Source organism: Pagrus pagrus (assembly GCF_965226575.1).
Source record: "Pagrus pagrus genome assembly, chromosome: 21".
NCBI lineage: Eukaryota > Metazoa > Chordata > Actinopteri > Spariformes > Sparidae > Pagrus > Pagrus pagrus.
The window spans coordinates 10,351,235-10,377,643 of record NC_140208.1 but is presented as its reverse complement, the minus strand read 5'-3'; the positions used below and the strand labels follow the sequence as shown (position 1 = coordinate 10,377,643).

The following is a 26,409-nucleotide window of genomic DNA, read 5'->3' as shown; positions in this document are numbered from 1 at the left end:
AAGTGAAATTGACAATATCATTGTAGGAGCGCACTAAAGGGGCGACGGTCCGCTCCACTACACTGAAGTAGGGATGTCTACAGTGGAAGAAGAAGAAGGGGGAGGGTACCACTTTGTCACAGGCTGCTATGTAGATTAACCTTTCAATTAGTTGTTATCAGGTCCTCTCCATGTCTCGGCGCAAGCTTTTCAGCCTTCGTTTTAAGAGATCAAATCCCACGAAATCGCTTCGGATATGTCGCTGTACATTTTTATCCTTCGACGTTTCCCCGATAATGAAGAGGAGTATCCGAGGGGGGGAAAAACTTGAAGAGGTAAACTAACCAGCAAATATTTACGGTAGCCTGTGTGCCCTCGTTTTTTTCTTCCCCTTCCTTCCTCTCTCCTCTCTCCTCTCTCTCTCTTCTTTCATACTAGTTATATGTTCATCCTTGCATGAAACTTGCTCGTTTAATTTCTTGTGGCTTTTTTTTTTTTTTTTTTTTTTTTTTTTTTACTCGCCCACGGCGGCGGAACATTACATAGATAGATAGGCAGGTCTGTTTGTGTAACGTGTAACAAAACGGCGTGGAGGAAGCAAAAAAAAAAAAAAAGAAAAACCAGAGGAGGCTTGTGTATCATTTCCTAATAAAATATGGCAAAACGAGAGCGGAGCTGAAGCTGAGAAATGGGGAGCTAAAGAAACTAGCGATACATAATTGAGAAGCAGTGATGAAGGAGCTGCTCTCCCAGCAGTCGTGTTAACTTGTATTCCCCCCTGAACGCCTCTTTTTCCTCTCCAGGGCTCACTATTTTTCCCCTCGTTGGTAGATATTTGATAGTTAATGGTGATAAAGAGGTCATGCCATCCTTTTGCACGGCGCAACACAGGACGTTAATAATTTTCTCGCTTGCCAGAGCGAGCAGAAAAACACTTTTTTCTGCTCGGCGGATCGTTTATTTATCGCTCCCCCCCACCTCCCTCCAATTTAACGTCACGTAGTTTAAATGTTAAATATCAGGAGAATTACGGCTCCTCTCGGGGAAATAATGAAAAGGGAGGAAGATAAAGAGAGAGAGAGGGGGGAAAGGCGATAGCTTAGACACATTTTAGCCTGCAGGAGTCTTGAATATGCTACCTTGGATTGATAATATACGATGTTCCACTTTAAATCGCCTCTGCAGGTTTTTATGCAAAGACATGATAGATTTAACAAACAGCCAATTAAAGTCTAAAATGTTCCCAAATCACTTTCAAGTGTAACCAACTGTTTCAAGGAGGAATGGAAGTAAAGGTGGGCCGGTGTTAAACGCCTCGCAAATGAGGTTAAATATTCATCTTATTTAATTACCACTCAGCCAGTTTATGCCTGTTATAGCGTATTTATGACTTAATAATACCCCGCCGCTGCCGTTAGAGCTATAAGTTCCGATATTATGAGTGTTGGAGGTAAATGATATCAATCCGTCACTGAAGGCACCTTAAGAGGCGGGTCAATTGAGTGAAGTGACAGATCATACAGCCAGTGCCGTGCCTCTTAGAGTGAGCTCATACATAAAGATTGACATGTGCTTTATCAAACCAGAAATCGGATCTTGTCTTTACAGCCAATATTGAAGTTGCTAGGGAGGGCACATTAGTGTAGGTAAGGTTTAATGAGACTCCATTGGATTGTAATCAGCGTCATGTCGGATTCATGTAAACTACAACATTGTAACAAAATGGCGACTGTTTAGGTGACATCAGTAATGCTGGCAACACTGTCATTTATCAGCTCAACTCGGCGGAGCACAACTCCGGGTTTGTTACGCGCTTGTTACCGGTGTCTTCCGTCGTGAAAGGACTCGGTGGATGTTTGCGGACGTGCCTCGGCAGCTGTCAGGAAGTGAGCATTGATTATTACGTCCGTCATTAAACGCTCGCGCCGATCAGTTTTGTCGCTGCGGACGTCGAGCTGTCAAAAGTCGCGTGCGGGCAACTAACGGTTAAACTTTTACGTATGATCTCCTTTTTGTCTTTTTTGAGCCACTTCGTGTGTTTCAGACTGTGAAGACGTCGCGGTGACATTTTGGGAATTACGTGCTGTAGGAATAACTTGTAAGGGTGGGTTGTTTTTTTTTCCTCTCTCTCTTTCTCTCTCTCTCTCTTCATGTCGACAAGGAGTCTGAAAGCGAAAATATGTATCAGTCGAGCTGACTATTTATACTTTTCCCAGAGCTCCGTGGAAGTTTCTAGCTAACGTTAGCTACCTGAGGTTGTGTGAAAACTTACTACTTTACAAAATAGTCTCTTTTTGAAAGGGGACATATGGTTTGATGTGAGGATTGCGGTGTCAGACTGTGGATTAAGCCACTCGCATTTCTTTAGCAACCATGACAGCTCTTGCATCTGTTTATGTCCATCTGTTTAACACATCTTAAAAGTCCTGCATTCCTTTAGCTTAGCCTCTGCATCCAACATGCTATAAGCTAGTTTATACAATGTGAATAAGAGGAAGTATTTGACCATTTTTTCCTCTGCTCTTTTCCCTTTTAGATTTGATCTGGGATTCAAGTAAATAAAGCTCCAGGTCAGCTGGTGACTACACTTGTGGAATTTACTCGTGCCAACTTTTCCTGAAGTTCAGTGTCAGAGACCAAGGATTGAGAAGAAATATGCGGATGCTGTAGTGGAACATAACTTTTTGACCTTACCAAGGATGTGGATGTACCCGGTGTTCAGCAACAGAAAGGGGGAATCTGTATGGATCACATTTTTGTGAGTCTAATTGTTCAACCATGGTAAAACTTGCAAACCCTCTGTACACGGAGTGGATTCTTGAAGCAATACAGAAAATCAAAAGGCAAAAGCAGAGGCCCTCAGAGGAGAGAATCTGTCATGCGGTGGCCACATCGCATGGACTGGACAAGAAGACCGTCCTTGAGCAGTTGGAATTAAGTGTTCATGATGGCTCTATTCTCAAGGTTACAAATAAGGGGAGTGCCTCCTACAAGGACCCAGGAAATCCCGGGAGAGTTGGATCAATCCCGCCTGCAAATGTATCTGTGCCATCAAAGGAATCTATATGGAATTCAAGCGATCTGCGCCATATTGATTGGAATAAAATACTTAAGAGGGCCATCGAGGGCCTGGATGATACCCATGGCTCCTCGCTAAAGAACATCGAGAGGTATCTGAGGAACCAGGATGACCTCTCAAACATTGTTGACAACACTGCTTTCCGGCAGAGGTTACGGCTGGCGGCCAAGCGGTCAGTCAACAACGGCAGGTTGTTAAAAAATGGCCCGCGGTATAAGCTCAGCCATGGCAGTTCGGAGGGAAGGGGCCCCAGGTGTCCAAGCGCTTCCCCCTTGGTCTTGTCATCAGTGACACTCCTCCCTCATGAGCGAGACCAGGTACACACACCTTGGCCGCTTCATCCTCACTCTTTTCCCCTCATGTTACCCTGGACTTTGATCTATATGCTGCTGTTTCCCTTAAGAATCATCCCAATCACCACAATAGTAAAATTCCTGCCAAAAATATTCTTATTGATGTTAAATATTAGTGTTGTGGGTTACTTCTTATCCAGCTCCAGCATGTAGTAAAGCTTTCTTTTGCGAGAGCTAATGACATTTTATGAACCTTTCCATGATTTAATCACTAAGGAGTTTCCAGAAAGTTAAGGGCTCCACTGAGTGGAATTTGTTTGATAGGAATTTTACAATTGTGGTCTTCATCTTTGCAACTCCATCTTGGAAGGTCAGACACAACGCCATCTAGAGTGTGTCCTTTTGGGGGCTGTGTTGCTTTTGGTCTCCATAATAAGAGAGCTTGGATAATCAGAAAGTCATGCTGACAGTGTGTGGTAGGCAGTCTGCTGTAGACTTCCCACAGGTTATGTAACTCTAGCCTAATGACCTTAGGGGATGTGGCTGGCTGTCTTGTGAGTTAGCAAAGCATTAGTGAACAGATTTGGGATGTTTTATTGGAAATTTGAGCGTAAACTAGTCTTGACAAATTGTGCAGCTGAAATATGTGTGGTTGGACAGAATATTCTCAGACTGCATGCAGCTATTATGACCTTTGTGCTAACTGAGATGCCCCAGAGAGGAAATAAAACCATATAAACAAACTTCCAGGTTGCATTGTTTCTGCTGCTTTTGGCACCTCAGGGGTGGTGTCAAGTTTGCAGAGATTGTGTCTCTGTTACTTGTGCTTAGCTATAACACACTTTGCCGACAGATGTCTTTAAAATGACAGCATTATTGTAGTTGCATTGCAATTTTAAGACTCTGTTAGACACGGGAGGGTGTTTCATGGAAAATAGTTCTCATGTGTGCGGTGTACAGTCATCTCGATAGTTTGTTGTGAAGGCTCCTTGCAGATGGCGTGTTGAGGCTTTATCAAGATGAAGTGCGGTCTAATAGTTTATGCACAAGTTGTGCAGCTGAAGTGGCTAGCAAGCATCAGGCTATAGAGATGTCACCCTGCTCCCCACCAGTTTCACAGTGAATAATCAGGAAGCGACACCTTGAAACTGCAGCCACAACTGTGACTGTGTCTGTGGTCAGGCCAAAAGTGAAACTGAGAACTGTTTAGAGACACAGTGTCCTGCGATGGTTCTCATAGCTGAGGAAGGCCTGCTGTTTTCCATTTGGAACATTTCAACCTATTGCTCCGGGCCTGATGACATCACCTAGCCCAGTCCAGGTTTACCGTTCACTTCAAAGGATGAGACAGCTCTGCCTGTTCAGTTGTTGAAGAACAAGTGTGTGTGTGTGTGTGTCTGTGTGTTGAGAATAAGAGATACTTTGAGGTAAAAAAGAGCAGTCTTGGTTTAGAGTTTATTAGATTCTGAAGAGACTCTGGCAGGAACAAAGGCAAGGAATGAGAGTTTTTTTTCCTCCTGCTGCGTTATGCAACCACTTGAGCTCTCTCTCTCTCTCTCTACCAGCAGTTTTCTAATAGGACCCCACCCCCTCACTCAGGACAGCCTGCTCTTTTGAAGCAGCATAATTTCCTGTAATGTACTTAATTTAGAATCCCCGAGTAAATCATCAGCATCTCTTCAGCTGTGTTTGTTTCTCCATTTTTTGCAGTTGCAAATTGCTATTGGTTTAAAATCACCAGGCCTTAGAATATTCCTGATGGAAATTAATTCTCCAGTTCCTGGATTAGACTTCATAGCTCAGTCAGTGGAGACTATGTTATGAAGTGAAGACTTCAGCGGCGAGCATTTCATCAGCAGTGTGCACAGGCTGCATATTAGCACTGATGTCTTATTAATCTCGAGCTTTTTACATTCGTTTTCTTGCTTGTATCTATAATTCTGTCACAGAAATCATATTTGCACTGTTTGTTAGAGCCAAATCAGAGCTCTAAGGCCTTTAAGGATATTGTTTACTCAGTGATTTCAGTTAGCCTCTGCAGGCAACATAATAAGAATGACACAGATGCACTTTTTGTACATGTAACTCTTGAAGAGATCACAACACTGAGGCCTTGTTATGAAACGCCTCTGGCTGCATCTTTTAGCAGTGATAATAACACAGACTGGCTTGTGATAAAGGACAAAAAGCCAACATTTTTCCATTTATTTATACTCGGAGGAAGTGGGATTTAAACTTTGATGAGCCCTAAACTGACAGACTTGGTGCAGTCCAGTTAACAAAACATCGGGGTTACATGTAGGGCTGCAACTAAAGATTGTTTTCATTATTGATTCATCTTTTCAATTGTTCATTTAGGCTGTATAATGTCTGACTGCTCATTGCATGTTTTAACAACCAAAGGTCTCATCTTTGATTTGGTTCTTTTGTCCAATCGACAGTCTAAAATCCAAAGATATTCCAATTTTACAGCGATATGAAAACAAAGAAATCAAGCTGAAACCAGAGAATGTTTGACATTTGATTATAGCTTAGCTATACATGACCTAAATGATATAGTTATATCTAGTTAATTCAACTTAAGCTGATGCTTATTTCACTGTTAACAAACAATAAATGCTTTACAAACCAGTCATTAAACAATGGTTTATTGTAAAGTTGTAACTGGCATGTATAATAGTTCGTAAGTACTGTGTAGTTCATCTATAAACATTATTTGGGTGGCTGTGACTGATGTTTATAAACTTTTACAATTGCAGGGCTCCAGGGTGCAACAATTTTGGTTGCACATGCGCCCAAAAATCTGTCAGAAGTGACATAACATTTTCATTGGTGGGTCTAAACAAGACAAAAAATAGCCTGTAGAAATATTTTTTAACAAACACCAACTTGGTATTTAGACAGTTGCCTTTGAACTAATATGCCTAGAAAACCTATTTTCTTCATTTATATAATGTAATAGGAACTTATAAAAAGTTCATCTGGAGCCCTGCATTGCTTAATAAATTGTGTACAAAGCATTTCAGTGTTTAACAGTAAAATATCTATTAACTTAAGTTTAATTTAACTATAAATGTAGCCATTTATTAATGATGGTTATTATAAAGTGTTGCTGAATATGACCAGGCCTGTTCAACAAGATTGTACTAATTACAGTTACAGAATGTGTTAATTTTTCTTCCATAACAATAGACCACATGAAAATCACTGATTACCTCTGAGCCGCTGTGTTATATCCTACAGGTGCAGCCCCCTCACACACAAGCATTTCAGCGTTTTTTTATGTCCATAATCGCAGCTCTGTGAGCAGCAGTCAGCTCCTAATGCCAGTGCCTGCTTGCAAATATTGACCTGGCAGGTTGGAAAATAGAGTAATCATTGATGTGGCAGTAAACTGCTTCCCCTCACCGTAACAACTAATTGATACAACAGCCAGGAACAATGACCAAAATCCCTGCTGCATCCTTGCTGAATTTCCCTCCTGGGGTTCAGCTCAATCATGTGGCAGGCAGGTTGAAAGGATGCTCCTGTCTTGTGTTTGTTGACGGATGAAAAAAAAAAATAGATCTCCCTTTAATTCAGCTGCAGGTCAGGAGGAGGTCACGACCAATAGAGATTTGGAGGTCGCAAATTTTGTTGAGGTCAGGATGCTGATGTGCGTCATAGAAACCAGGAACTAATTATGGGCATCCCTAGAGTGCCCTTCAAAGCACCGGTCAATTGACGAGGCCTTAGTGTGTAAACTGATGATGAGGTGGGTTATTTATGCCCACACCCGGTGAGTGTTATTTTCCTTTAAGAACGTCCTCTCGAGCAGGAAAAGAAAGGTGGCAGCAGTTTGTTTGATGCTCCTCTAGAGGCTGGTGTATATGATCTCATATTTTAAGGGACAGCCACATTACGTCAGCGGGAGTTTAGTCTGGTCATGATTTCAGCTTGCGATTGGTTTTGACTGGCTTTAAGTCTCCTCCTCTGTGAAATCAGCCTCTCCTCATTGTGAGTGATCAATGGGGAAATCCTCTTAAACCTTGTGCTCATATTTTACTTCTTCTGAACTTAACCGTAAGCCCTTAAATGAGTGTTTGTTCTGAGACTTGCAACATTTACAGTGGATCATGGCGGTAACAATGAGAGCATGTTTTATTATTGAGGTAATTTGATTACATGCTGGTTAATCCTTTCAGACTGGAGTGCAAGCTTTAAGAATTGGATTAAGCCCTTAAACTATGATTACTAAGATCACTTACCCATTCAGATGTAATGGATAAAGGAGGTGGATCTCAAACGCAGCGTATCTCTGAGGATGAGACTCATTTATTATTCATTTCTAGTCTGTGAGAAGTCAACTCTTTTTTTCTTTCTCTGAGCTCATGCTTCTAGTTCATATTTTTCTGGCTCTTTCATTAAAGCACACTCTGGTTTCATCGTCCTGCTTTAACCAACAATATGTCCACAGTGATCTCAAAAATCCCGGCAGGATAAAATGTCCGAAAACAAACAGGCTTTCAAGCACTTCATACACAGCCTGTGCCCGTTTGTGTTTTTTAAACAGTTTGTCTCTGTTTGTGTTCCCACCCAGCTCCGGGTTGACCCCATCCCAATATGCAGTTTCTGTCTTGGAACGAAAGAGTCAAATCGGGACAAGCGGCCAGAAGAGCTGCTGTCCTGTGCAGACTGTGGGAGCAGTGGTAAGTCGCCTTGTGTAACGCTTCAGTTCTTGGATGTTCTCACAAGCTATAACATACTGTCGTCTGGACAAAACTGTTGCATGTGTATGTTAGCAAAGGCTCACTAGCAACAGTGTGAATTTATATGATGAATAGAAGTCGGAGATATAATCTCACAGTATGGCATATACATGCAAAATCCCATGTGAAATATTAACACTTGTTATGATGCAATGATCTAGATTGAATCAGACAAAAACTCTTCATATGTGTTCAACAAAATCTGCTTATAAGGCCAATGCCGTCAACGATATCAGGGAATAGAATATAGATAATAGATAATTATATAAAAAATCCTGATCCCTCAGACGTGGTTAACAAACACATTTTTTTTATTTTACCAGGAAGTCCCATTGAGTTCAAGATCTCTTTTATATGAGAGACGTGGGCAAGGTAGCAGCTGTACAAAATCCCACCATAATAAAATATAACATATGAAACATCATATCCACAATAAAACAGGAGAACAGGTGTTTAAACACAGTGGCCTCTCAAGAAAATCATCCACATGCCGCCTTCACCACATTCTGAATGACATCCTTAAGTTCATCATTTATATTCAGATCTCTGTCCAAGTTATTTCATGTTTAAGGTGCATAGTATGAAAATGCAGTTTCCTAAATCTGTCAAAACCCTAGGTACATTAAAAAGCAACACTTGGAGGAGTGTAGCTGGTAATTCGTAGTGCTGATATGGAGAAGGGTACAGGGGTTAAGAACAAGACAGACCCCAAAATGGAAACCCCTCTGGGACACTTTCAGTTAGCACAAGAATGTCAGATTTGAGGCCCTCTGCATTTGTAACCGTTACGTAACAGAGGACAGTTTTATCAGCGGATATTGGACAACATATACGCTGATACTAACATATATGTGATAGGCCAATATTGGCCAGTAAAGTCGGTCAGGCTTTTTTAAAAACTTGCATTAGCTTTGAATCCTTCATTTGGTAAAGATGCAACATGAAAAAAAAACAAAAATGACAATGATATTGAGTTGTTGTAAGAAGAAATTGTTATTTAAGAATTGCATTTAGCTTTAGCATTTAGAGCTAAAGTATGATATGGTGCATTTTCTGGAAATTCAGTTGGCCAAAATGTTTTTATAACTGCATGAAAATGTCTGTTTCTTGCCTAAAATACCTAAAAATCTGTGTATTGACACAGACATTCTGCAAAGCCAACATTTTCGTAAAGGCTTCCTGCCTTTATGATTCTGTTGATTTGCCAGATAATAAAACCAGAGATATCATAGCTACCTCAGAAAAATTCAGATTGTTGACACATTTCTGTTATCTATCAGTATACAGTGTAGTAGCATAACACCCAGCCCTTGTAGCAGCAGTTCTCAGCATCAGCGAGGCAGATGTCACATTCTTGTTCCACATTTCTCACTTCCCTTTAAGGGATTTAATGGAAGAACAATGTTCAAATTGAGTGGCTGGAGGGATCCAAATTGCTTGCAACCCTCATCGGGCTCAAGAAGGGCAGATGCTCCATAAGTGGCTGTTAGAATCTGAAATCACCCAAGTCATTTTCCCTCAATTCAGATTCTCCTTATAGAGCAGCACCAAGTACAGCGGATCAAAGATCAACCCTTTTCCCGCTGCAGATTGGTGGCATTTCCTTTACTGTTCTTTTGTTCCATACAAAACTGCTAACCCCCCATAAAATTACCTCTGCCAAGGAGTCATTTATGTTTGAACAATTATTTTAAATGCCGTAAGGAATTGTTCTCCTGGTGACATTTTTATAGCACAAATTTGACTAAGTAGCGTCGAGGTGGTTTTCATTAACCGCTCGTAGTGTACACAAATTGTGCTCTCACTGTAAAACAGCTGTTTTACAACCATGAGAGGGAGCCGGGTGAGAGAGAAGGCAAGCTTTTACATGACTTTCATGGATCGGCTTCCATTAGAATGAGTGCAGCTACTGTTTCTGCCTCATTAAGATCAAATTATCTGTAATTAGCGGCTCAGATGTTTGATCATACTGTTTTTAGACACAACTTGTGGCAGGGGGGGAAAAGTGTTGTGGACATACAGGCACGCCATTGTTTCTGATGAGGTAATGTGTTAATATTTAACCGTACTGTGTGAATAAATAGAAAGCCTCTGGCTACGTGACACCGTCAACACTGGTAAAACTCCTAATATGCATTTTCGATTGCTTCTGAAGGGCATCCATCATGTCTGAAGTTCTCCCCCGAATTAACCTCAAATGTGAAGAGATTACGATGGCAGTGTATTGAATGCAAAACCTGCAGCTCCTGTCGAATACAGGGGAAGAATGCTGTAAGTATCACAATACATACATCTTATCACTACCATTTTCAGTGTTGTTGGCTTGGAGGTAGATGTCATTTTGTGCATCCTTGAGGATTTGTTGGTTTTCCCTCAGATTTGTTAAAGCCTCTCTTGTGCAGGAAAAAGATTTTAAATGACGGGTGTGGGGGGGGTGTTAAACGTATGCGACAGGGACGTCCCTCAAACATGCCTGCTGTTCCCTTTCAGGATGAGATGCTATTCTGCGATTCATGTGATCGGGGCTTTCACATGGAATGCTGCGACCCGCCGCTTTCAAGAATGCCAAAAGGTGAGGTGTTTACACTGTCTGGCTTCTCTGTTTCCCTCTCTGCTGTCATTTCAAAGCCTTTTCTTCACACACGGCCGTATGGGGCTGTCACTCAGCACACAGAGAGGCAGCGGTGGCTTATTAGGAGCTTTGCATGCATATCAAATTATTTCAGCATCCCTGGGGAGATTTGCTATCTCTGGATTACAGTACTGACCCTACAGCGAGGCTTGTAATGGTGGTGCACGTACTGTGGTAGGACGTTTGGCAGGCAATTCATACAAGTCACATAGCTTTGCTCAACAAGCTGACACGAAGTCTATTTCACTGGACAGAGAATTGACCCAATGTTTTTCTTATGGATTTTCACTTTGTGCTGAGTAATTGATTGTCATTGTGAGCTGGTGGGAGTCTCGCCAGCTCTCGGTATTAAAGGAAATGTTTCAAATGAACGTACTGTATGTCCTCTGAATTGATGAACCCACCCTAAACGGTACTCTCTGTGTTTGGACACCCTCCAGGAACCTGGATCTGCCAAGTCTGCAGGCCGAAGGAGAATGGGAAGAAGCTGCTGCACAAGAAAGCCGATCAGATCAAACGTCGATATGCAAAGCCAATCGGAAGGCCCAGAAATAAGCTCAAACAAAGAATGTAAGTGTGCAATAACCTCAATATTAGTACTTTTAAAGGAAAGTTTCTACTGGTTATAATAACACTGTAGTTGTTGTACTCGCAGTCAATTGTTAAGGTTTTGTAATGTGGTGACATTGCTGAAAAGAATTCAAAACCCCAAATTAATATCACAGCAGTTTATATACAGAGTTTCTGGATCAACCTACAGATGTTGTTTGTTTCCAAATCTGAGCAATAACTTTTGTACGTTCAGGCTGCAACTGAAGATTCATTTTATTGTCAATTAACCTGTCGATTATTTTCTTAGTCAATGGGTTAGTTATTGGTCTATAAGATAAAATGGTGAAAAATGTTAATCATTGTTTCCGAAGCTCAAGATGACTTCTTCATGTGACTTATGTTATTCACAACAAAAAAGATATTTAGTTTACTGTCACAAGGCAGTAAAGAAATCAGAAATCTTCACACCACCTTTTATGTCTTGAGAAAAGATCTTTGTGACCAATACGTCAACTTTTTTTTGAGTAAATCATTGCAGAAGTACAAAAAGAACTATTTTTCATTGGATTAATTTGATAGTTGATAAATAATCCATTAATCGTCACAGCTCTATTGGCATACAGTGTTGTCATAACAGATTCAGATTATAAAGTAAGACCGTTATAAACTGGAATTATCTTTCACAGAGAAAAACAACACACTGAGCAAACAATAATTAAATGCAAGTGGCGGTGAAATCTTCTCTTCTCATCAAAATTAATTAACATTTATTTACTTAAGCACAACTGAACTTCACACAGTTTTTGGAATGCAAAATGTGTCGATTGCTCCCAAAAAACACTTGTTACTCATGCAGAAATAAAGAATGAATTCTAGAGATCTGGGGTGCAGTCTGCAGTAGTGGAAGATCAGCAAAATTTAATTAAAATATCAAAAATAAGAGTACTCATTATTCAGAATGGCCCCTTAGATAATGCATAATTGATGAATGAGTGTGTAAGCAGCACTTTAATATCGTAACTGTTAGAGGTGAAGCTAAGTTTAACAACTTCATATATTGTTGGTGGGTTGATTTCTAACGTTGCATCATATTTAAGAAGTTGATCACATCCTTTGTCAGTACTGTACATGTAAGATTAATGGAGCAGAGTTAAAAGTACTAGTTGAAAAGTAGTATAAAATAACATAAAATGGAAATACAAGCACCTTCAAATTGCACTTACATACAGTACTTGATCTTTGTTTTCCTTGTCTTGGCAGGTCTCTAACCAGTGGTGACGGCTCCATGGTAGCACTTGGAGGAAGGGGGTCACCTGGTAGGGGTCAAAAGATTACCGTCTGTTCCACACCTTCATCTGGTCATGCTGCATCTGTGAAGGACGCCAGAGACAGATTGGCTGTTGCAGACCCCTGTTGTGTGGTCGACGCCACCCAATTCACCACTTCCACCCCCACCACCACTCCCCCCCTCACGCCCACCTCCACCCCAGCTACACTCACCGTTAACAAGAAAACCAAAGGGCTTATCGATGGGCTTTCCAAATTCTTTACCCCTTCCCCCGTGGGCCGTCGCTCGCGAGCTGTAGCCGTAGAGTCGCCCGCCAGACAGTTAAGCTCTAGAGACAAGGGTCCGCCCAAACTGTCCCAGCCACCAGAGCCGTTTGCCTTCGCTGCTGACGCCACGCAAAAGATAACCCCCTCGTCCTCTGCCCTCCCTCCCGCTCCCACGTTGCCGGGCCTTAGCCCACCCTCGCTGGTGTCCAGCAGCTCCACCTCTGCTAACTCACCCCAGAGCTCCTCCAGCCAGTCTAGTGTTCCTTCCCTGAGTAGTCTGTGCAATAGCAGCCAACTTAAGGGACTATTTGACGGACTCTCTCACATTTTTACTACTCAGGGACAGTCGCGGAAAAAGCGACTACCTTGCTACGCGCCGCCTAAGCGCATGCACCATAAGCAGGATTCTCCCCATGCGTCCAAAACGGGGCCCCAGCGCCTTGGAAAGAACGAGTTTAATAAAAATAGGTTACACTCCACATCTGCTGGGCCAGGCCGACCCAGAGGACACCCATTTAAGATGGTCAGTCATTTCAAACGTAACCCCTTCCTTAAAAAGCACAGGACACTAGGCAGGCTGAGGTATAAAGTGAGCCCTCAGAAGGGAGCCCCCTCGCCAGGAAAGGGAGACTTGACAGACGGAAGAATTAAGCCTGAGAATAATCATGGTAAGCAAGGCTCGAAACTCCAGCCAAGACCTGCGTCTCCACACCTTTAAGCTTCTTCTTTATTTTTTTTTTAAGCTTGACACTCGCAGTTATTTTTTTTTCCAGACTAGAGCTAATCTTTTCTTTGAGAAGACACCCTCAACATTCTAACAGACTACTAATCTTCTGCCTAATTTGAATTCTTTTAGTTTCTTAACCCAGTTTCGTTGCGTTTTGACTTGGCTGCGGAGTTTACGTGGCTTCCATCCTCTCGCCCGTTGGCTTTTGTCATAGTGCATGGCCCACTAACTCCCTCATGTTGCTCCTTGCTCTGTCCTTGACCCCTCTGCAGTAGTGCTCACATTGTGATCACTACCTAGCAGAGGCTGTAGTCCCATCAGCACTCTTCCTCATCCCACCCTCACTCTTGAAATCTCTGTCTCCACTCAACCTCACTTCCAGCGGTCATTAGACACATACAACCCAGTGATTCACCCACCCAAGTTGACTCAGAGCTGACATGATGATTATAGCCAGAAGTGCACTAACCCTTACATTTCACTGTCTTCAGGAGTGGAGTCACAGTTTAAAAAAAAAAATAACACGTAGGAAAAACAAATGGATATATGTTTCATCCAGTTCTAAACAATATGCTGCACAAACACTACTTATCCCAACAGAACATTCCCATAAATATGTTAATGACACATCACGTCCACTTGTAATGGGTTTTTGTTTTGGTGGTTAAGTCATGGTGTTGATGTCTTTCATAGAATTACTGCCTGCTTTCCGACATCAGTTGCTTTTCATGTCGACACTCGCTCCCTTCACTGCATCTGCTTCTTCATTCATGGGAAACTGTCTTGGTGGATGACTAAGCACATGAAAGCAGTTACGCAATTAGAGTGATTTAGTTTCACTTCATTACATTAGGGATTTTCATATAAACATGCAAAGATGATACATTATGAAATTCCTCCGAGACACGGCCTCAAACAGGCTCAGCAGCAGAACTCACAGTATAAGCACATTTGCATAGAATGCATTTATGAGATTATTCAGCCACGGCTGCTTCAAACAGGCCAGTGCTGATGTGCGATCTGATGTGTTGATGTCGTGTTATTGTGCCTGTAACAGGCCACAACGGGGAGCTGCGTGTGAAGCAGGAGGCCCGAGCCGACTTTGCGGCCATGTCGAGAGACCACGTCACAGAGGAGGACGTTGAGACGTTCACACATGTGCAGGAGCTTGCAGCACAGGTGAGAAATCTTATAAGAAATTTAAAAAAATGTTATTGCTAACTTCAAGTTAAACAAGGTGTTTGATAAGGTCTTCTAATGACATCTAAGAGGTTACATCTTATTGTATATGTACAGATTGGTGACAAAATAAATGCTAAACCAACATAAAGTGTCACCATGTGCCGCCACAACAGTTTCAGTAGCCTTGGCATTGATTCTCCAAAAACATACTGGAGGGATGAAACACCCTTCTTCCAGCAGATATTCCCTTATTTGGTGTTTTGATGAAGGTGGTGGCAATCACTGTTCAACACATCGGTCCCAAATCTCCAATAGGTGTTCTGTTAGGTTGAGATCTCGGCTCATTAAACCATTCAGTGAGTCTTAGCCATGTCATACGGATGGGGAAATTGTCATTCTCCAAGAGACCACTCTAATCAGAATAGAAATGTGTAGAATAAAGGTGATCACTTAAAACACTTCCCTCTAGGGGGAAAAGTGGAACCAAACCATGCTAGCAAAATGCCCCCCACAGCTGAACAGAGCCACCGTTTGTTATGTTACTTAATTTATCATTTATTCAGGTTTTTTCTTTAATTTATTACGTTTTACATATTTTTCAAATCAAACTTAAGATAAAGTTAAAGATAGAGTTTTTTAAAATGATGATTGTAGCCAAATAATGACAGCGCCTAATAGCCTAATAAAGAGATACACATTGTTTCCCATACATTTACATAAAGGTATAATGTAACAAAATATCTGTCAACTTCTGTTTCAAATATTTAATTTTCTCATTGGCAATCTCTTGACAATATTACAAAATTTAAGCGCAGAAGTTACAAAAATGTCCTTTTTTGGAGTCACAAAATATTGTGTTGTGTTCCTCCAACAGAACTTTCTCAATCAGACCCGCAAGTTTGTAGTCTTAATCTAACTTTATTTATTTAGGATAGAGGTGGGTGACAAGGACATAATTAATTATCTCAGCATTACCTTGATTTACGTTTTTTATGTACTCTTACGGTTTCAATGTACTTTGAGACAAATTTAAACTCTTGTTCATCCAGTTTTTTTAACGTATTGCTATTCTGAAAGCTATTAGATCTGATGCTAACTCAGATATTAGAAGGGACTTAAAGATTATATGTCATTTCAGAATTTAAGGTCTTTATAGTGACAGATTTTGGTCAAATTTCATCTAGCTTTTGTTTAGACATGAGATCTGTGGACCACAATTGTAATATGAGCCATTATGGACTGGTAATTAGAGGCGTGGTAAGGATGAATTATCTGGGATAACACATTTATCCGTTTGTTTTCATTTGATCTTTTCACAGAGAACTGGATCTCTGATGAACACAGACTCCGTGCGATGCCCTGCCGTCATTGAATTTGGGAAGTATGAGATCCAAACCTGGTACTCGTCGCCTTACCCGCCTGAATATTCGAGGTAATGCTGCTTTCACGTTGCAAATAATGCCAGTTTCTGTGTTATTAAAGTGTCATTTTATGTGAATGTTTGTTTCAATGTCGCTGGAGTACAAACCACAGCTGTCCCTTTTGTCTCCGTCAGATTACAAAAGCTTTATCTGTGCGAGTTCTGTCTGAAGTACATGAGAAGCAAAAACATTCTCCAGAGACACACAAAGAAGTGTGGCTGGTTCCACCCGCCAGCCAATGAAATCTACAGAAAGGACGACCTTTCCGTATTTGAGGTCAGCTTCCCTTTACAGCAATAAAGCAATAACTGTATGCTGCATGAGATTCCACTGAATGGGTTCTGGGAGGAGGAGGGAAAAATGGGAGCTGTTTGAACAGTGTCCTCTTGCTCTTTTTATTCCGTGTTTAGGTTGATGGAAATGTCAGCAAACTATTCTGCCAAAACCTCTGCCTGTTAGCCAAGCTTTTCCTGGATCACAAGACCTTGTATTATGATGTGGAGCCTTTCCTCTTCTACATACTTACAAAGAATGATGAGAAAGGCTGTCATCTTGTGGGCTATTTCTCCAAGGTAAGAATTATAGAGTGATTATATGGGAAATGAAGGAATATACCGCACATCATTTATGAATAGTGATACTGATACAGTAAGACTTAACTGTTATATGTCCATTTTTGTAACGTGGATTTTACTTACCACAGTGAGGTCGATTAATTGATTAGTCAAGATAAAATGCAAAATATTTGTTGATTAAGCTTCTGGATTTTTTGTTTTTGTCTGTTTTGAATAATTGTAAATTCATTATCCTCATAGGCTGTTACCATTAGCTGTGTTTCCATCTAATTCTCATGCAAATTCGAAGCATACTTTTAAAAATTTTGCGTAAAAAAAAAAAAAAGGGCGAGGGGAATTAAGTGCGTTTTCATCATCTGGTTTGGAGTGAATAAACTAGGCTATGCAAATTGTAGTTTTGGCCAAATTATCTATCAAATTATTCTCTGTTTATGTAATAAAAGAAGAAGAGGTTGTGAACCAGAAACAAAACCAGTTGTTTTCTAACTGCCAAAAAAACCTCAAAGAGAAGAACAAGAAGAATACTAATCAGTTGGTTGGTTTCTTCTTCTTCTTCTTCTTCTTCTACTTCTTCTACTTCTTCTTCTGCTCCTTCTCTTTCTCTCAAAGCAAAAACAGTTGATCCGTTATGTTAGTTAAATGTTCGCTATGTCAGATCTTATTCGGGAAAAGTGTTTTCCATCTCCTATTTAGCATATAATCTTTTTTGAAAAAGAAAAAAAATTAACTCAAGCGAGCATGTAAACATCTTTGCAAAATGGTGGAAGTTTTGCGAATCGTGCCATTTTAATCGACCTCTTCTAATGCAATACTTCAAAATGCACATGGACATAATGGAAACACAGCTATTGATTATTATGAAATTTTAAATAAGAAACAATCGAGTAACTAAGAAATAATTGCCATATTAACCATAAAAGATAATTAACATTTATTGTGGCCAAGATTCAGAACATAGTGAAACTTTCCAGTGAAAGCTCATCACCCTGTGTGTGTGTGTGTGTGTGGTGTGTGTGTGCACGTGCACAGCTTTAGACAAGGACAATGGCAGGTGCAGTAAATTGCCAGCTTCAGCAGAGCTCTGACATACTTGATCTGTTTCTCCTTCCCTCAGGAAAAGCTTTGCCAGCAGAAGTACAATGTCTCCTGCATAATGATCATGCCTCAGTACCAAAGGCAAGGATTTGGAAGGTTCCTTATTGATTTCAGTAAGTTCCTTAATGCGTTTTTAGACCACTGAACTGAGTTTTTTTTTTATTATTCATTGGTCTTTACAAACACTTTCAGATTAAGGGGTGAATTTGTAGCTTGTGGCAAGGTGCTGTTATTTGGTTAAGGCTTTGAAGTAGCCTAATCAAGAGCATTCATGTACAGTGCTTAGGCAATCACCGAAGATTAGGAGCGAGAAACATTACATTCTGGCTGCATACACTATTTGACAGCCAATAGTGTTTCACCCAAGCATCGCTTCAAGAGCTTTTTCATGGAAAAATACCCCATTTCTCTCCTTGACTCGTGATGAGGTGTAGATACTGCTTTTATGTTTTAGACCAGTAAATGCATCACATACAATATTTAAAGCCTTGCGGTCCACTTATGAAAACAGTTGCTGCCTTGAGTGGATTTCTGTGTTTAGGCAGGCAGGGTTTTTTTTTTTTGTCATTATAGGCGTTTTATTGTTTTCGGGAGTTGTCTCTATGCCGAGTTTGTGTGTGATGAAGAGAAGGAAAAGGGGAGCGAGCGCGGGGTGGGCGGTCGGTAATGGAGCATTTGATTTCCTGTTCACTTTGGGAGCCATTGAGACACAGAGATGCAAGAGGATCTGTGATATTGAGAGTGTGCTGATAACAAAGACAGGGATTAAGGGAGATTGAACACAGCTGAGTTCTGAGCTCTTTGAAGGCTTTATTGGAAAATGTAGCTTTGGAGCTGGAAGTTGTTTAGATTAAGATTTTCTGTTATATTGGATTGTATTAGAGGAACACTTTGTCTCAGGTAGCTCTGAGAGCGGAGCATTAGTGGGTGCCTGTGTGAAAAATGATCTCTTTCAAATCATAATTCAAAGGACGCTGAGTAGCTCTTTTGTATCGGCTTATTAATGATAATATACTTGTAAAATGGCACGGAATGAAATATGACTTTTTTCAATTAATTTATTTGAATATTCATCGCTAAGTGTTTGTTATCACAGGCTGCTCTTCTTAGCTTTAGTAATGAATATTGTCATGATTACTGGAATATTATGTGTTCACTGTTTGGTGATTAGATTTGCTTGTTTGGTTCTCGGTAGTGGGTGCACATTAAAAGGCATTAATTAATTTCATGCCGCTCATAATGGATGACCCTTGACAGGGCTGCTATAAAACTAATTACACACAGATACATATTAGTATTAGGTTTTTTTTTTCTCCTGTTCGTTATCTCTCCTAAGTGTAGTCTCTTGTGAGCAATGACATCCAGCTGCTTCTCTGTTTCGCTCTGTCGCTTTGTTTCCTCTTTACTCCCCTCGTTCAACCTCCTTTGTTGCCCTTGCCAGCATGTATCATAGCTTCTGACAGAGGTTGAAGGAGAGAAAAACTGATTGCCTCGCCTCCCTTTATACTATTTGAAGGTGAAATCCCAACCAGGGTTCGGTGTCACATCCTTACATGAATATGAAATCCATAAGGGAGGGGGTGTAGGGACTGAATTGCAATCTGAAATGAACGCAGCCGCAGCAGCCTCCAGCTTGACTAAAGCATTTTGTTTTTGTTTGAATCTTGTCTTTTTAGGTTACCTTCTCACCAGGCAAGAAGGACAAGCCGGCTCCCCGGAGAAACCGCTGTCAGATCTGGGTCGCTTATCCTACCTGGCATATTGGAAAAGTGTCATACTGGAGTACCTTTATAAGCACCCAGATAAACACATCAGTGTTAAAGGAATAAGCAGGGCCACTGGGATGTGTCCACATGACATCGCCGCTACTCTCCAGCAGCTCGGCATGATTGACAGACAGGATGGCAGGTCAGTTTCCGAGCCGCAGTCTCCTTCAGCCTGTGCCGCCGCTTCTGTATGCCGTCTGACTTATCCAGGCCAGCGGATATTTTTAACAGCATATCCATTAATGCCGCTGAATATTGACAGAAGTAAGTCAGGTTAAGCACCCCCAAGGACATGGAGCACCTGCTATCCCAAAGAGCTCGTCTTTGTGCTTGTATTTAACCACACATCACCTTCTGTCTCTTAGCGCTTCACACTTCTGTGCCTGGCTTTTCTCATTGTGACCTAGGATCGTGTTGATCAGACGAGAGCGATTGATCCAGAGGCACATGGACAGCCTGAGGGCTAACCCACGCCGGAATGAGGTGGACCCCGACGCCCTGCGCTGGACGCCTTCCACAACTCTCAACGCCGTCCTGTCTGAGGAGGAGAGGGAGGCAGAGATGGATGTAGGTTCCCTCGCTCATTTAGGGCAAACTAGTTATTTGTTTACACTTGCCAACAATGCTGTTATTGGATGTTTGTTTGATTAGCTGGAGAGTTCAAAGAGAGGCCATTAAAAGGAAACGCATTCTCACTGTCAGCAGGCATCTAATGTTGTGCAAAATTGCCCTAAATCAGCTCACTACATAATTGATAGTGCTGAATATTCCATGAAATGCAATCTTTCCACGGTTACTTAACGGAAATGTTTCCTCCATGACGGGCAGGCATCCAATCAGGACGCTGTTCTTATTATCAGGAGGAACCTACAGTGATTCATTTGTCATGATGCTAATTCCAATCTCTTGTTTTCCCATTAGCCTCATTGCTCAGATGTTGGAGCCGTGCGTGCGCCTTTCCCAGAGATAATGCGTCTTGTCTGTTTAATTACCAGGCTGAGCGGCTGAAGGAGCAGGCCAGTTGCTGGGAGAAGGAGGAGAGGGAGGGCTACATGATGACTCACAGCAGCAGGCAACCTCTCACGAAGGTCCACTGCAAGGTTCCCTACAGGACCTATGAACGCCGCCCCACGCTGTCCTGGACCAGGCGCATCCAGCAGTCGCAGGAAGTGAGCGATGACGAGGCCGATGACGACGACGACGATGATGAGGATGATTCTGATGGCTCTGATGGCTCACCACCCATCCTGACAAAAGCCCATGCAATGCTCGCAGCCAAGAGAAAGGTGACTTTTATTGTTTGTTGTTGTGAATCATGCTCCTTTTGCATCACCACAAGTCCCCCAGCGGGATTATCTCATTGATTATCTTGAGTTTTATTCGAGGACAAAGTGGAATTAAATGTATATCATTAGGTGTTTTCCTTCATTAGGGGCCATGTTGTGTACTCTGGTGAGATGGAAAGGTTTGATAAATATTCATGAATTCAGTGGAGGGTTCAGTGGCTTCCTCCTGTCATCTGGAGCCTCCCTGTGTGCCTGCAGCTGTAGATAATAGATTGTGTTTTCACTGCTGGTGTCGAGACTGTGCAGGCTAAACCTTGTACTATTGTCAGTGGTCATGGTTAATTTACTGCCCTCCTCTGTGCTTTTCACATCTGTTCTGTCTATATGGCACTGCCCCCTTGTGCTGGAGATAATATTACAGCCGGGTGCATGATGTCAGGGAGACCTTTTCAACAAAAACAGTGTGAGAACCAGAACAGAACGACACTGGCTGTTCGAGTTTATTTAGTGCATTAGTTACAGTATTGATTTCACATTCTTCTTGTGAAGGATTTCGGAGAGGCGAGCGGTTCAGTCGGAGGCAGCCAGTGGGAAACAACTGGAGAATGTAAAATATAGACTGTGGTTTCTGCTTATTCTGCCTGTCTCATTTGTGGTTTTCCACACCAGGCTGCATTGCTCAAACATTTAGTCTCACAGTGTGGTTTTAACATTTTACATTTAGCACAAAAGCCTGAATGAATTCCTGCTATATCCACATGGAGGTCATCCACCTAGTGCCCTAGTTTTCAGTTTTTACAAAACTACTCTGCTCTGATGGAGGTTTTATTCTGTTTTTCACTGGTTCCTCTTTTATTTGTGTTTCAGAGAACCATTGTGCTCAAGAAGAGAGGGCGTAAAAGGAAGAGAATAAACAGCAGTGTTACAACAGAAACCATCTCTGAGACAACCGAGGTGCTGAACGAGCCGTTCGAAAACTCAGAGGATGAGCGACCTATGCCCCTGTTGGAGCGCACCTGCAGAGTGGGCGAGATGGAGGAAGAAGAAGAGGAGGAGGAGGAACAGGAGGACAAGACACCGATTACACCAATGAAACGCCGGAGAGGTCGCCCGAGGCTGGAGAAAAATGCACAGAAAGACAATCTTGAACACTGGAATGAAGGTATTTGCATCTTGATGGTTGTAAAAATACTCTGTATTACATCATTTCTCATGAATTTATGTTGAGCAGTTTGTTCTCTCCCTCTGGCAAAGAAGTAAAGTGTTTTTATTTATTTTCTGAAGGAGCTGACGTCCTCTCTAAGAGACCCAGCAGACCCCGTCCAGTGAAACGGAAGAAAGGCTGGCCCAAAGGAGTGAAACGTGGCCCTCCTAAATGGAGACTAAAGAATGAGCGGAAGATGGGCTTCAAGCTTAACCTCTACACACCCCCTGAAACCCCAATGGAGGCAGAGCAGCACCACATTCAAACTGAAGAAGCAAAAGAGGAACCTGACCAGGATATTGTCAGTGCAGACGAGGGCAGCAAAGCAGACAGGGGCCCCACTAGTCCAGACATAACTCTAGAGAGGTCCTTTTCTGAGCCCCCAAGTCTTGCTGACATTGGCTCTCAGAAGTCGAGCTCCCCTGAAGGATCTCCCGTGGCTTCACCGGTGTGCTCACCTGCTGCCTCTCCCAGCGCCATGTCCCCCACGCCTGAGGACAGAGATGACTCCCCAGAACCACCTGAAGATGATCAGCAAGACCAAGAGAGTGAACACGGACAGGAATCCCCAGCCAAAGATGTGGAACACAGCACAGAGGGTGTTGTATCGCTAGAGAATGACAATGAGGAGGATGAGGAGGAGGATGGGCAGAGAACTCAAATCGAGGATCAGGATGCAGATGATGAAGATGACAGTCACAGCAAGCCAGCAGAACCTGAGAACAGCAAAGCAGAGTTGGAAGAGAGTGCGAAAGAAATACCCGAATGCACCGAACCTTTTTTAGATCCAAAAGAAGACAATGACTCTGAATTGAGTCAGCAGGTTTCTACAGTACCGTGCAGTGAAGAGGAACCAGCTACTGCTGCAGAAAGCATCCAGGAGGCAGTGACAGAAACGACAGTAGCAACACCACCACCTGAAGCAGTAGCAGTGGCTTCAGTAGCAGCTGTAGACTCTGATAACCCTGCAGACTCTGAGTCAGAGGAAGAGAGCGCGCCCAGTCCTTGTCCGGATCACCCACCTCCTCAGCCTGCAGAGAGGCCAGCTCTCAGTCCCGTGCTGAGGGAGGACCCTCCAGTCTGCACAGAGATTGACTCAGAGACAGCCCAAGCTGTTCAGTCCTTGACGCAGGAGACTGAGCGGGAGAATGTTTTCCAGGACTGTGTGGAGACCCAGGAGCCCTGCAGGAGCCTGCAGACGTACACCCACGTGGCCCAGAGCCCCCAGCTCACCTCGCTGGATGACTGCCCCCAGTCAGACCACAGCAGCCCTCTTTCCTCGGCGCAATCCCATCCCAGTCAGTCGGTACGCTCTGTTAACAGCCCGGCTGTCTCCATCCTGGAGAGTGGCTACACTCAGATCAGCCCTGACCACAGTGCCATCTCAGTGCCCTCGCTCCACAACATGGAGACGAGCCCCATGATGGACGTACCGTCGGTGTCGGATCATTCACAGCAGGTTGTGGACAGCGGCTTCAGTGATCTGGGCAGCATCGAGAGCACCACCGAGAACTACGAGAACCCCAGCAGCTACGACTCGACCATGGGGGGCAGCATCTGTGGGGCAGGCCCCTCCCAGAACAGCTGCTCCTATGGCAGCATCCCTCCTAGTGGCCTGGCCCAGAGCAGCTGTGCCGTGAGCCAGCAAATGGCCGCCGTCAACCCCGGCAGCTGCGGGATGATTCAGCAGAACAGCCTGAGCTCGCCGCCGCACTGCAACGTCAAGTCGCCACAGGGCTGTGTGGTGGTGGAGAGGCCCCCCAGCAACAGCCAGCACAGCCAGCACAGTCAACACAGCCAGCGCAGCCAGCACAGCCAACACAGTCAACACAACTCTCACAGCAGGCACGGCCCACACAATCAGCACAGCCAACACAATCAGCACGGTCCACACAATCAGCTAAGCCAGCACAGTCAACACAATCCCCACAACCAGCATAGTCACCACCACAATCACCACCTGCAGCACAATCAGCTCAGCCAGCACAATCAGCACGCTCAGCATAGCCTTCACAATCAACACAGTCAGCACAGCCAGCAGCAGTCCATGGCACAGTGTGCCATCCCCACCAACTTCACCACCACCATGCAGCTGGCAGACATCCCTGAATCTGGCAACCCAAACTTCGCCCTCTACGAGAGGATCAACCACCAGGGGGAGTATGGCAGCGGGCACTACTCGCAGTCGTCCGGCCTCAGTCTGGCCAAACTGCAGCAATTCACCAACACGTTCATAGACCATCCTCACTCGCTGCCTTTCAACCACTCGGCCTCACACCCCATCACATCTTATGCAAACACCCCATCGCTGTCATCTCAGCACTCCAGCCTGGTCTCTTTATCCCAGACGCCACATCGAGTCCCCAACCCACAGGTGCAGGCCACCATGACCCCGCCCCCAAATCTCAGCTCCCCGCCACCCATGATGCTACAGCGCAACATGGGCATCCCGCCCTCGCAGCGGATCCAGCCCCAAATGGCCTCCAAGAGTCACATCTCGGCACGCTCCAAGTCGGCCCCGCTGTCGCACCACCAGCAGCAGATGTACGCCCGGCCGCCACAGACTGTGGCCATGCAGGCGCCTTCCAGGACGCTGGCTGCCATGCCACGCATGAACATGAGCGTGAACATCATGCCGGCACCAGCCTACAATGTCAACTCCATGAACATGCCCTCCCTCAACGCCATGAACGGCTACAGCATGAGCCAGCCCATGATGAACAGTGGCTACCATGGCAACCATGCCTATATGAACCAGTCACCCCAGTACTCTATGCAGATGGGAATGATGGGAACACAGCCATACCCCCAGCAGCCCATGCAGGCTCCACCACATGGCAACATGGTGTACACTCCAGCTGGTCACCATGGTTACATGAACACTGGCATGTCCAAGCAGTCCCTGAAGGGGCCTTTCATCAGGCGGTAACTGTCCGCAGGACTGAGCAGTTTCTTCTCACGTGCATTTTGCTGTTTAAAGATGCACTGATCTGGCCTTTTTATTTTCCTCTTTTTGGTGTCTTTTTGTTATTGTTTATTACTTAAAAACCAGCAGCAGCACTTGGAAAGAATGCAAAAATTTTCATCAATGAGTAAACTTTGAAGCTAATGTTAAAAAGTATTTTTGTTTCTCCAAATGGGAAGCCTTACATCATTACGATGAAAATCTATTTAATTAGTGTTAGTGTCTCTGATGTGTCTTTAGAGCAGGGCGGGTTCAGAGCTCAGAGGTAGAGATTTCATCAGTGGTCTTGCAGTCGTGTAGCAGCCTCAAATGAAGCCATTTAATGTGCCTGCTACAAGTGGAGTTAGTGGCTGTTTGAACCTGTTCAGTGTACCTGTCTAACAGTGCTGACAATTAGTTTGTACTATACTCATGCCTTTGTATATTTAAATTATTGTACTTATTTTGTAAAGTGACAACTAGCATGCTTCAGTCTCTGTTAGTGACAGTGCATTGAGTAGTACTGTACAAGTGTTGTGCTTAATAGCAAGCCATTTTAAAGATATCTGGCCTTTATTAGGTTTCCCTCCACAGGGAGAAAGATGAAACTATATTTTGTTAATTCTAATAATGTAAAAAAATGTAAACTTAGTCCTGTTTTCTGTTCGGTTTGAGAGGTTTTATTGCTATGTATGTATAATTCTGAAGTCTTTTGTAACAGATCTCCTTGAGGCAGCTTTCTGTTTAATAAAGCAGACTGATTTCTGTCAAAATAACAAAGCATATCTCAGTGTTTGTACCCTGAAAAATTCTAAAACATTTCAAAATGTCCAGAAGTGTGGCAGAATTTAAAAGAACTAAATGATTATAACAATGAATAACAATAAAGAAAATATAAATTTAGTCCAAAGTCGATATTTTACATAATGCCTTTAAAGCTACGTTTTCATTCCATCTGTAGATTTGTTTTCTATCTTTATAAAATGTTGGATTTATATTTTACCGAAGTGTAGAAGAATAGAGCCTGTGAATAGACCAAACTAAGCTAATGGATTGCATGTAAAACGCAACTTGTACTTGTGTTTTTGTTTATATTGCTCTTTTGTAGCCTTTGTACCTGTACAGAGTTGCTGGTAAGAACAGGGGGGAAATACCTGGCTATGTGCACAAAAATCGGACAGAATGACATTCTTGTATTTATGACTTTTCTCCTTTTGTCAGTTACTTAAAATGCTGTACATTTTAGCATAAGAATAAATTATGATTGACCATGTACGTGATTGTTCTCCTTTTAATTTGAAGCATTTGACTAGCTTGAGGCGAATGAGTTTGCAATGATGGAGTTTGAATTCGTAGTAATCCAGGCAGCTGT

At 42.9% G+C, this 26,409-nt stretch overlaps 1 protein-coding gene across 6 annotated transcripts; it reads left to right on the top strand.

Moving 5' to 3' along the window:
* Positions 1-66: 66 nt before the first annotated feature.
* Positions 67-26,312, top strand: kat6b (K(lysine) acetyltransferase 6B). Of its 6 annotated transcripts, XM_084343026.1 has the most exons (18): positions 67-314; positions 2,024-2,083; positions 2,516-3,375; positions 7,931-8,039; positions 10,255-10,370; positions 10,590-10,671; positions 11,172-11,301; positions 12,544-13,505; positions 14,622-14,743; positions 16,066-16,178; positions 16,302-16,443; positions 16,578-16,739; positions 17,857-17,950; positions 19,514-19,745; positions 20,011-20,170; positions 20,599-20,889; positions 21,757-22,051; positions 22,174-26,312. In XM_084343026.1, the coding sequence occupies exons 3-18, from the start codon at positions 2,758-2,760 to the stop codon at positions 25,020-25,022; spliced, it is 6,477 nt and encodes a 2,158-aa protein (XP_084199152.1). In that variant the 5' UTR covers positions 67-314; positions 2,024-2,083; positions 2,516-2,757; the 3' UTR covers positions 25,023-26,312. The 6 variants fall into 6 exon arrangements, with proteins under 6 accessions (XP_084199152.1, XP_084199154.1, XP_084199155.1 ...); XM_084343028.1 differs by lacking the exon at positions 2,024-2,083; XM_084343029.1 differs by lacking the exons at positions 67-314; positions 2,024-2,083 and adding an exon at positions 1,584-1,865.
* The last annotated feature ends 97 nt before the right edge of the window (positions 26,313-26,409 follow it).

Coding starts and splice junctions, on each gene's coding strand:
- kat6b (XM_084343028.1), top strand. CDS start 2,758: ATGGTAAAACTTGCAAACCCTCTGTACACGGAGTGGATTCTTGAAGCA. Junction 10,672..11,171: donor GCTTTCAAGAATGCCAAAAG/GTGAGGTGTTTA, acceptor GACACCCTCCAG/GAACCTGGATCTGCCAAGTC. Junction 20,890..21,756: donor TGCTCGCAGCCAAGAGAAAG/GTGACTTTTATT, acceptor TTTGTGTTTCAG/AGAACCATTGTGCTCAAGAA.